The sequence below is a fragment of the Sorex fumeus genome, unplaced genomic scaffold, assembly GCF_029834395.1.
Source record: "Sorex fumeus unplaced genomic scaffold, SorFum_2.1 ptg000009l, whole genome shotgun sequence".
NCBI classification, from domain to species: Eukaryota; Metazoa; Chordata; class Mammalia; order Eulipotyphla; family Soricidae; genus Sorex; species Sorex fumeus.
This window is the reverse complement of record NW_026606066.1, coordinates 14,638,042-14,650,062: the sequence shown is the minus strand read 5'-3', so window position 1 is coordinate 14,650,062 and position 12,021 is coordinate 14,638,042. Positions and strand designations below refer to the sequence as shown.

The 12,021-nt window shown below is 37.7% G+C and overlaps 1 protein-coding gene across 1 annotated transcript in view; it reads left to right on the top strand.

The window, feature by feature from the left end:
* FAP (fibroblast activation protein alpha) overlaps positions 1 to 12,021 on the top strand; it is a 97,801-nt gene that overhangs the window by 65,907 nt on the left and 19,873 nt on the right. Inside the window, exons 18-20 of the mRNA XM_056110444.1 lie at positions 5,226 to 5,273; positions 11,324 to 11,422; positions 11,867 to 11,936. Of these exons, the coding sequence (XP_055966419.1) occupies positions 5,226 to 5,273; positions 11,324 to 11,422; positions 11,867 to 11,936 (217 nt within the window). The remainder of the gene's footprint in view (positions 1 to 5,225; positions 5,274 to 11,323; positions 11,423 to 11,866; positions 11,937 to 12,021) is intronic.

Here is a 12,021-nt window from a genome sequence, read left to right as displayed (position 1 = left end):
GATTTGGAAAATTGAACTTGAGCAAAATTCATTTTCACCATTCCCTTTCCCATCATTGTTAGTTACTGAGTTTCTCTGGAGGGGTCAGAAAACAGAAGAAATTACTACAAAATGCATGTGACTATTTTGTTTCTGGTATGAACTTTCCACCTGGAGGCAGGAAGCAACAAATTGCAACACTGGTGACTGATATCCCTGGTTTGGAGCCAAAGTCCCAGGATCCCTTTTATTAACCAGAAGAAAGGACACCCTGACCAACTACTTCCTTCTGTCCTTTCACCTCGTCTCATAACCTGAGTCCAACTCCTTTAACTTTGGAGTGAATAAGTATTTTAACTCAAATGCTTCCTATTGGATGGTACAATTTAGGGAGCCTGAACATAGCTCAATGAGTTATGTAAGCAGGAGGCTTGTAGGCAGGAGGCATAACGTTCTATCACCATCGGCATCCTACCTTCCAACTTCTACTCCAAAAGCAATTAAGATTTGTAATCTGAAACATAACAAAAGGTGTAATCTGAACACTGTAACAAAAGTGTGTAAGGATCACAATCAAGTGTGTATGATCTCTGAGCATTAACACAACACCAAAAAAGAAGGAAAGGCATAGAGATCAACTTAAATAGATTGATATATAGGTGATGGGGCGATAGCCCAGTGGTAGGGCGTTTGCCTTACATGCAGCAAGCCCGGCCAAGCCAGGTTCAATTCCTCCGCCCCTCTCGGAGATCCCGGCAAGCTAGCAAGAGTATCTCACCTGCACAGCAAATCCTGGCAAGCTACCTGTGATGTACTCTATATGACAAACACAGTAACAACAAGTCTCAAAATGGAGACGTTACTGGGCCCGCTTGAGCAAAATTGATGAACAACAGGAGGACAGTGATTGTGTTTGATAGAAAGGTATGTCAGTTTGATACTTTTTCTCAAAGTCTGGTCAGGGATTTGGCTCCAGGCTGGGAGTGAATGCTTTGCTGAGGGGGCTCTGGGTTCTATTCCTACCACAACCAGAAGTAGACCAAAATTTTAAAAGAAAAAGTTGGATCTGTGGGATCTTTGAAAAGTCAAGAAATCTGATGATGACTGTATGTGTTGACTGTGGTTATGGCATTTAAAAATATACGTTAAATGTCCCTCTCAAGTTTTCTGCACTTTTCAACCCAAGACATTTTTATGCAATGTACACTGAAAGCTTACGTGCGAGGCACCTAGTGCTACTGAACTACCTGATTTGAGTTGTATCTCTTCTGAAGATGTAATCTTTAAATTCATAAGGCCAAGAAGTAGAATAATTATTACATAATAAACATTGAATCCTTGCTGCATGAACACAGGAGACCAAGATCAGTGTGGCTGCCTTTTTGTAAAACCTCCCAAATTTGTTTTTATACTGATTTACTGATCAGACCTCAGTGACTCTACACTTAGGTGTATGCACAGACACACACAGACATACACACATATGCATTATAATTTGTTCGTTCTTTTGCACATTTTAAGCAATATATCCCTTGTCATATTATTTTGTCTTCCTAATACCGTGGAGCCTAACTGCTCACTGACTGAAGAGAAAAGAAATCAAAGTCTAAGCTCTCATCAAAAGTTGGTGGAAGAGTCCTTTCTAGAACTTGAATCGCCTGACTTTTCCACACTCACTCTTCCTTGGCAGTATGGTAATTTCCCATTTAGCAAAAAATATACTGTGTGGGAAGCATCACATCGTCTGGTGTTTTTGAAGCTCCAGTAAAATGAGTCACTGCGCCATCATAGGAAAAACCTTGAAATCTTTCCCTTTAGGACTAAGAGTAAAGCCTCATTATATAACTTCAGACTTTCTGCTAGAGATGGTGAGTAAATTCCAGGTAATAGGATTTAAATAGATAAAATTGTATACTGAAGCTATGAGAGGAACCATTCCAGGTCATTGATCCTTAGGCCTTGAGGGTCTAACCTCTGCTCTTTTGCATCTAGGGCAGCCAGCCATTAGTTTGTCTCATAGTTTCACAAAAAAAAAAAAAGATAATGGTAAGCCCTGAGCACAGCAGTGTATGTCCCACAAACAAAATCAAACAAAACAAAAGATAATGCCAGTTGTCACTACTAGGAAAATTTCCCAAAATAATTCTGATTGACCAAAGGTGAGGGGAAATTTGGTCTATTTCTCATTTCCTTACATTCTGGTCAAAAATATTAGTTGTATATTTCCCCTTTCATAAATTTAAAGAAAAATTACTCTAATCACTAAAATAAAATCCCGTAAGATTTAGAGACTGCAATAAAAAAAAGAAGGAATTTTGAGGGAACTTAATAAATAATATCCTTTCTCCTTATTCCTAACTTAACTGAGGATACAGGCAAGAAATAAAATATTAGCCTTATTTTTCAGAGAGGTTAGTTTAAAATGTGGCTATGGTGTACAGTTTCTTAATATTGTACCCCAGAATGTACTCACAAAAATATGTATCTCATTAGATATGACACCTCAGGCATTTAGCACTGTCACACTTTTGACACCTAAGGAACAGGATTAAATGTGCGTTATCTATAGCCAGAAGCTACTTATACCAATTCTTCTAACACCTCACTAAAATGGTCTGTCCTACTGTGCTTTCTGGGGACTAGTGGTTCTCCAATGACACTCCCTCCCTATAAAAAGTCCTGATATGTGTTGCTTTTAAACTTTTGCCTAGTTGGGCAAAATGATCCTTTGACAGAGACATAGTATAGCTGGTAAGGCACTTGCCCTGCACACATCTGACCCAGGTTCTATTCAAAGCTCTCCATGTAATACTCTGAGCCCTGCCAGGAGTGATTCCTGAGTCAAGCGTGCACAGACACACAGAGAGAGAGAGAGAGAGAGAGAGAGAGAGAGAGAGAGAGAGAGAGAAACGACACACAGACAGAAACAGACACACAGACACACACACACAGAAATAGACACACATAAATATAAATATGCTCGAGCGGGCCCAGTAACGTCTCCATTGGAGACTTTGTTGTTACTGTGTTTGGCATATCGAATACGTCACGGGGAGCTTGCCAGGCTCTGCCGTGCGGGCGAGATACTCTCGGTAGCTTGCCGGGCTCTCCGAGAGGGGAGGAAGAATCGAACTCGGGTCGGCCATGTTGGCTGCATGCAAGGCAAACGCCCTACCGCTGTGCTATCGCTCCATAACCAAAAATAAATAAATAAATTAGCAAAAATATGTTGCCAAGGACCATTGGTATGATTCAGTGGTTAAGCACAGGCCTAGCCTGTGGGAGGCTCTGAGTTGATCCCTGGCAGACTAGGTATAATCTTCTTGGTGCCCCACACTTCTGAGTGTAATTCCTACCACCCCCCAAAAAAAAAGATTTTTCTGCCTTAATTTAGTCTGCCACTTAAGTAAGATAGAAAATGTTGATTATTTGTAGATACTATTCAAATGTACTTCACAGAAAATTTTAATCCTATGTTGGATTATGTAGTCCACATTCATATGCCTTCTAGATTTTCCATCTTTAGGAGTAACTCACTCATTCTGTGATACATCCAAGGCCACAGGCCACATCCAATAACCATTCCCTATTCTAGGGTATAAGAGTCAGTTCCACTGGTTCCATTTAAAACAACTATGCCAAGGGGCTGGAGTGATAGCACAACAGGTAGGGCATTTGCCTTGCACATAGCCTATCCAGGTTCAATTCCCAGCATCCCATATGGTCCCCCAAGCACGGCGAGGTGTAATTCCTGAGTGCATGAACCAGGAGTAACCCCTGTGCATCGCTGGGTGTGACCCAAAAAGAAAAATAAATTAATTAATTAAATAAAACAACTATGCCAATCATCCAGCTTCAGAAACCCCCCCCCCCCCCCAAGGAGAACTTGATGAGGTCTGGACTATGAACTCTCCAAAGTCTACCTTCCCTCCATTCTCACTCTTCATTCCTTCTCAGAGAGGGAATTCTAATATAATTCTCACCCCTAGATACACGTCTGGGCCACAAACCTTTTTCTGGGTCTGTTTTTTGGATTATGTGCTCTGCCCCATGTTTGAACTCATCAACAAACTATGTACATATATATGTATATATATACATATATGCACCATAGCACCATCCTCCTGTTGTTCATTGATTTGCTCAAGTGCATACCAGTAACCTCTCACAACAAATTGTGACACTTGTTGTTACTGTTTTTGGCATATCGAATACATCACGGGTAGCTTGCCATGCTTTACCGTGCAGATGAGATATACTCTCAGTAGCTTGCCGAGCTCTCCGAGAGGGGCAGAGGAATCGAACCTGGGTTGGCCGCGTGCAAGGCAAATTTCCTACTGGCTGTGCTATTGCTCTAGCCCATATATATATATACACATAAATACTTTTTTCTGTATGTATTCATCACATGGGAACAAAAGAGATAAAGAATTCTACTCACCAAAATAAATCAAACATTGTGCTATGAGCCATATTTAAAATATAATCTGGGTACTGGTGCAGATTATTTGATAATAAAGACATGGCAAAAATAAAAAACCCAGTCTGTGCAACATAAAATATTTCCAGGTGCCACTTATCACTGCTGCTTCTGGGTGTAATTAGAGTTGAATTATTCAGAATTACTCTTGGAAAAGCATACAAGAAACGCTTTACTTACATCTGTTCTTTGATTGGACTCTGATTTTATGTGTTATTTAAATACAGTTTAAAAGGTGATGTTTACTTCTTGGGAGGAGGCAGTTGCATAATTAAAAAAATATACTTGAGATTAATAAAGAGCACAGTGGTAGGGCATTTGCCTTGCACGCAGCCAGCCCGGCCAAGCCGGGTTCTATTCCTCTGCCCCTCTCGGAGAGCCCAGCAAACTACCGAGAGTATCTCGCCCACACAGCAAACCCTGGCAAGCTACCCCTGATGTATTCAATATGCCAAACACAGTAACAATTGTCACAATAGAGACGTTACTGGGCCCGCTCGAGCAAATCAATGAACAACAGGAGGACAGTGTTTGATGATAATTATCAGTAATTTTTTAGAAGGTAAGTGTTATTTTATTTTGGGCCACACCCAGAGGTGCTCAGGATTTACTTCTGGCCCTGTGGTCAGGAGACCACATGTGGAGTTAGAACTGGAGTAATACCCAGGCAATTCAAGAGCCTTATTCCTTGTACTATCTTTCTGACCCTGAAAATAAAATGTTATTTTTAAATCAAGCTTTGATTTTATTTTCTTACTATACACAGGCCCTGGTCTCCCCATTTCTACCCTTCATGATGGCCGCACCGATCAAGGTACCCTCTCTTGCATGCTGTTGTTTCGTCAAAAGAGTTTCGAAACTCACTGTGACCCTGCACCAATGAGAGGAATGTGATGACTTTCTGATGTTTCTTACCTTATTATTCTTCTTTTAGTTAAATTTTGTGACATGAAATTTAGTTATTTTTGCAGTAACCAGAACTAATGTAATCAATTATATCACAGGAATTAATCCTATCTTCCTAAAAAAAAAGTCTTATAAAGAGCATTGGAGGAATATAAGATATTTAACACAACATCTCTCTAAGAAAATAATTTCTATTTTAGGGCCTGGAATGATAGTACAACAGGTAAGTGCTTACCATGCACATGGCAAACCCAGGTTTTATCCTTGGTACCCCATATGGTCATCTGAACCCAGCCAGAAGTGATCTCTGAGTGCAGAGACAGAAGTAAGACCAGAGTACCACTGTGTGCAGCCCCCAAACCAAACAACAACAACAACAACAACAAACCATTAGTCAAACAAACAAAAACCCAAATTTTATTTCTCTGGTTACTTTTCCTTCTGAAGACAAGTTTCAGATATAAGTCCAATTTAAATCAGAGCATGACTGCTGTGCTAGCTTTTGGTTTGAACTGCTATATCACATGTTACCATGCTCAGTGTCCTAAGACTTAGAGGCTTTTTCCATTTTCAACTGCTACTGATATAGATCTCCATTCTATATTTGTAGTATTAGTTCAAATAGTTCACAGCTTAAGGATGAGTGTTTTTCCTATCAAGAAAGTTTTCCAGGCATTTAATTGCTCAGATATACTTCCTCCAGTTCCTCATTACCTCTTTATTTACTATTAAATAAAATTATAAGGTTGAAGTTGATGATGTCTCAGGGACAATGAATGATTTTCACACTCATACCTGTGATTATCTCTGGACAACTTTGGTGATACATCAGAGAACTACTTTGAAATTAGTTTGGCTGGCTGCTGAATGGTACAAGTAAAGGGGAAAATAAAGTAACAAGGAAAACCAATCAACTCAGGTGCTCAGGAATTATAGTATTATAGGGCTGGAGCGATAGCACAGCGGTAGGGCGTTCGCCTTACAAGCGGCCAACATGGCCGACCCAAGTTCGATTCCTCCACCCCTTTCGGAGAGCCCGGCAAGCTACCGAGAGTATTCGATATGCCAGACACAGTAACAACAAAAGTCTCCAATGGAGACGTTACTGGGCCCTCTCGAGCAAATCGACGATCAACGGGAGGGCCTTTACCCAGTAATATAATATTGTAGTAATGGAACTAAAATTTTAGTTAGCACAGCGGTAGGGCGTTTGCCTTGCACGCAGCCAACATGGCCGACCCGAGTTCGATTCCTCCGCCCCTCTCGGAGAACCCGGCAAGCTACCGAGAGTATCTTGCCCGCACGGCAGAGCCTGGCAAGCCACCCGTGATGTATTCGATATGCCAAACACAGTAACAACAAAGTCTCCAATGGAGACGTTACTGGGCCCGCTCGAGCAAATCGACGAACAATGGGAGGGTCTTTCAAGTATTTTAAAAAGCTATATCTGATAATAAAATATTAGATTTCTGAATTTGGCTCATCTTAGTATGAAAAATTTCAAATCACTGTCACTTTCAAAACTGTTTTGATATAAGTCATCATAAATGTATCATCCCATTTTATTATGACTTCAAAATCAAGGTCAGTGTTTTTGTCCATAGCATGGATTTCCACTGAGATATACTGTGTTTTCCTGCCACATCAATTTCTGCACCACTTACAAAGTTTTATTACTTCAGCTGATATTTTCAAAACAGGCACCAGATCCTTGCTACTCATCAATATCCATGTACATTTATGTGTAGTAACTTGTGAGTTAAAATGCAAATTCTTTTATAACATAGTTCTTTACACATTTCCCTAAGGGTTGATACTCTCTTGGATGTTTATTATAATACAGATTCTTAGGCTCTCCTTGGAGAGAGCAGTTCAGTAGATCTTAATATGGCCCATAGAATATATATTTTCAACAATTCCCATAGAATATTTATTTCCAAACAAAATATGGAGTTGCTTTTTCATAAAAAATATCTTAAAGTTTTTTTTGTATTTTTTCCCATTGCGTTTGATGCAAGCAGTCTTTAACCAAAAAAAAAAAAAAATACTTATTGAGCAATTACCACTTTAAAGTCAGACACTGTGTTGGCTATTAGATTTTCAAAATGAACAAAATATTAAGGGACAAGCTCTAAATCTTCAAGGAGGTTAATGATAGCTACATCAAAGATATCCATGAGTCCAAGAATATAGGACTGTACCACTGTCCTCCCATTGTTCATGGATTTGTTTGAGTGGGCCCAGTAACATCTAGATGGAGACTTGTTGTTACTGTGTTTGGCATATCGAATACGCCGTGGGTAGCTTTCCAGGCTTGGCCATGTGGGCAAGATACTCTCAGTAGCTTGCTGGCTTTCCGAGAGGGGTGGAGGAATCGAACCCAGCTCAGCTGGGCCAGCCGCATGCAAGGCATACACCTTACCGCTGTGCTATAAAGAAAAGATTAATGCTGCTTTTATACCTGTTTCTCAAATGGGCTAATACTAATTGATGCTTCCTCCCACCCAAGAGATTCAGTTACAGAGAATGTTTAGGGGAAAGCAAATTTTGTTTTGAATATTAAGGTTGAGATGCTGGTAGACGATTCAAGTAGATGAGTCCTGCAGTGATCTCTTTTATTTTTTGAATCTGAATAGTGGATGATAAGTTTGGAATTATCAAAGAGTAATTTGTTTATAGATTACCTGGTTATTAAAATCATGGAAGGGGATTAGTTGTTTAAATGGGAAAAAATTGAAGGTAATCAGCCATAGTGGAATGTGAACTTAGAATAAAAAATGAACAGAACATCAACATGAGCAATTTAAAATAAAATTGAGTCCATGAAGAATTCTGAGAGCAAACCCTAGGTTGGGCAACCTTGAAAGTATGGTGTCCTGGAAGCAAGGGTGGAAAAGAGCCATACTCAACTGTATCAATCATTGTAGAGTGAAGTACGAACTACTCTAAATTAATGGACTTAACAAGAACTAGATTAGTATTACTTTGATCAGAGCTGTGAAGCTGGAGGTAGAAGACAGATGAAAGGAAAATCCGCCATGCATTGAGATATACCTAGAAAAGAAAATATTGCATTAGACTGACCGGGGGCTGGAGAAATATTACAGCAGGGAGGATGCTTTCCTTCACAAGGCCAAACCAGGTTCAATCCCCAGCACTCCATATGGTTCCCCAAACTTGCCAGGAGTAATCCCTGAACACAGAGCCAGGATTAACCTCTGAGAATTTTTGGGTGTGACCCAAAAACCTTAAAAATAAATATATTTGACTGTCCAGAATGGAAAGGTGACTGTAGAAGCTTGATAAAGGTTTAGTTTTGTTTTTAAATGATAGACTTTGCCCATAGATAAAATGTTGACAGACTATTTTAGAATATCAAAGTGAGTTGTAGAACTGAGGGAGAAAAATGGAGTTGAGACTGGTGAGGATATTAATCTTTTTGCACCATGAAAGTGAATGAAAAAACTATTGATGCAAATGGATGAAGTCTTGTATAGGTTGCAAAAAAAAAAAAAAAAGAAAAACAAGTAACACTGCAATGGCTACATTTAACTGCATAGTAGAGGTCATTTGAAAATAACAGAGTACTTGAACCAGAAGGGTTGCTTGACATTGTGAGGCCCAGCAGAAGCGTTTTTGCTTTAGGCAAAATCAGTGTTCGTTAAAATTATCAACTGATCTGATGACCTTAACATTTTTCACGAACTTTAATGAGCAAATATCACATTTCATACGATTTAACAAAATCTCTTATAAGATCCATTGTTCTTACACCTTGATTTAATCATAATAAAATGTCTGTAGTAAGTGCACATACGACTTAACAAGTGCTAAGTACTAAAGATTCTAGAAAAAACAAAGGGTAAAAGAGGGTATAAGTATTGGGTGTAGCATTGTTTGGCAAGGTAGTTCCTATTTTTTTGGCTTCTGTTTTTGTTTCCAGGCTACTCTGGGAAGTTCTCTGGGTTTATATCTGGGTATATGCTTAGGAATCACTCCTGATAGTAATCAGGGACGCATATGCAGTGATGGGGATGTCTACTTCACCAGTCCAGTTATAGATTTTTAATAGTCCGTCACAAAAAGAAACACAATTGACAATTCATTCCACTCCTCTCCACACTATGTAATTTCATTTTGCAACAAGGGGGTGAGAAAGTGCCCACTTTCCATCCATAAAAATATAACCCAAACTGTAGAAACATTAGTAAGCTTTAAAATTAAATTTGACATTTTAGTAAGTTATGAATCAGAAAAGTTCACTATCTGGCAACAGGATCGAGAAGGAGCAGAAGTCAAGCCCATAGGACAACACCTATGTAATTGTCTCCACCTTGAATTCTCTTTACCTTATAACCACATGAGATAGCAGTAAATACGTACACACATACATACATAAATGCATGAATGAATAATGCACTCACTGTGTACCTGCTCCACTCAGGAATCCCTTTAATCATGACAGCTCTGCAGACAGAACTCAAATGAAAAGAACAAGAGTTGACTCCATTGTTCTTAGACTTGTATATTTAATTTTGGGGAATTAATTTTTTTAAGATGCCACAAGTATCTTTTTTCCTGATGGATTATCCAAAGTTTAAATGACATTTATTATGTATCTTATACAACTCATACCAAAACATCTATATTTGTTCTAAGATTAAATATAACATGTTGGAGCAAAATGCCATGATTATATGAAAGCTGAGAGTTACAAGGGAAGTGGTTTGGCAAACTCAGTGCAGTTACACGCACTCCTACAGTTTTTTATCTTTAAGGATCACTTTTTAGAAAGGCACAAAAACAAAAAGTCCACTGAATGCCTTTTGTAGAAACACCATATTCAGAAGTCATACAGGCCCTCATTTAAAAATATATAGCTACAAGTTCCACATTTTGGTGAAAATTCTAACTCTTCTTTAGGAGATTTCAATTTAAATTAAAGTTCAAAAAAGCCATCAGTTGATAAAATGATTTGTTAGTTTCAAAAATTAAGTATGAAACATAACTGAACACAAACATAAACTACAAGGGCTTGAGGGTACAGAGGGTACTTTGCTTGCCTTGCATGTACCTGACTATGGTTTGGTCCCACCCATCACCCCTATGTGGTCCACTGACTCCACTGACTCCTGCCAGGAGAGATGCCTGAAAAGAGTCAGGAGTATGCCTGAATACTGCTGAGAGTGGCTGAAAATTAAAAAAAAAGAAAAAGTATATATATATATATATGTGTGTGTGTGTGTGTGTGTGTGTGTGTGTGTGTATGTGTGTGTGTGTAGCAATAACAGTATATGAAATATTTTTTAAGATAAAAGACAGAATGAGGTCTTCATGTATAACTGTTGCTGTTTTACTAATATGCATAACTACTTTGAGAGAAAAAAATGTGAAAGAATAGGATGCTCGTTAATTCAATTACCTAAAGAAAGGACTCTCCTATATTAATCAAGTACCAAAGAAAATGGTTAAGAAATTGATGTAAAAAATCACAGTAAAATTATTTGACTTCAACAACTAAAATGTGAAAAACAAATTCTGCAACTATATGGTTATTTTAAATTTTAGCAAGATAGAATTTTACTCATGCTACTTTTTTTTTCTTCAGTAGATGATAAAAAAAAATGTCACCTACTCTGTTAGGTCATGACTTCACACTGAAAAAAATAAAAGCTGTAGATGGGGAAATTTGGCTGAATAAACAGTGTTGCTTCTGTGATTCTGTTAAAAATGTTGTTTTGATACCATAAGAATCAGCTGAGGAGACAGTGATTGATGTCGTTTATAAGCTCATTTTTGCTTTAAAGGCTAGATTAAAAATATGTTTGTAAATATGAAACTCCATAATAAATCCTCATACAGTTTTAGTTTCATCCCGTTAAAACCAAATGACTTTTAAGAAAGGAAATTTTTTCTGGAAATACTGCTAATTAACAATGGACATTTTGTTTTTTTAAGAAATTAAAATCCTGGAAGAAAACACGGAACTGGAAATTGCTTTGAAAAATATTCAGTTACCAAAGGAGGAAATTAAGAAATTGGAAGTGGATGAAATTAGTAAGATCTTTTAAACACTTTTTATTTATAGGTATAGTGATGAATGCTTATCATGCTTTCAAAACAGTTAAAGGGCATGTATTGCAGTCCAAAACCTATGAAACTATAAGATTTCAATTAAAATAGAGATTCAAAAAACATATTTAATATGTTTGTGAATAAGTTTGTTCTTATGCTTTCTGTCTTTCCACTTCAATGAAGGCAGCACTTTAAACAGAACTTTCCTAATTTTAATTTTAGAATTGTGTCTCAGGAACAAACATTGGTTTAATATGCCTAGTTACTTTTTAATTAGACAAAATATGTAACAAATTCAAATTTGTTAAGTTTAAAACATTTTTATTTTAAGTAATTTAATATTTATAAATTGACTTTATGGTATACATTGTTTTAGTATTATTCCATAACTTGTGAAATAGTATTTTTTCTTTTTTTTTCCTAAAGCTTTATGGTACAAGATGATTCTTCCTCCTCAATTTGACAGATCAAAGAAGTATCCCTTGTTAATCCAAGTGTATGTAATATTTTCTTTGGTGTAAAACTATTTACTGAAAATATGTTGGATTAAATACACACTTATGAGATAGAATGAACCATTC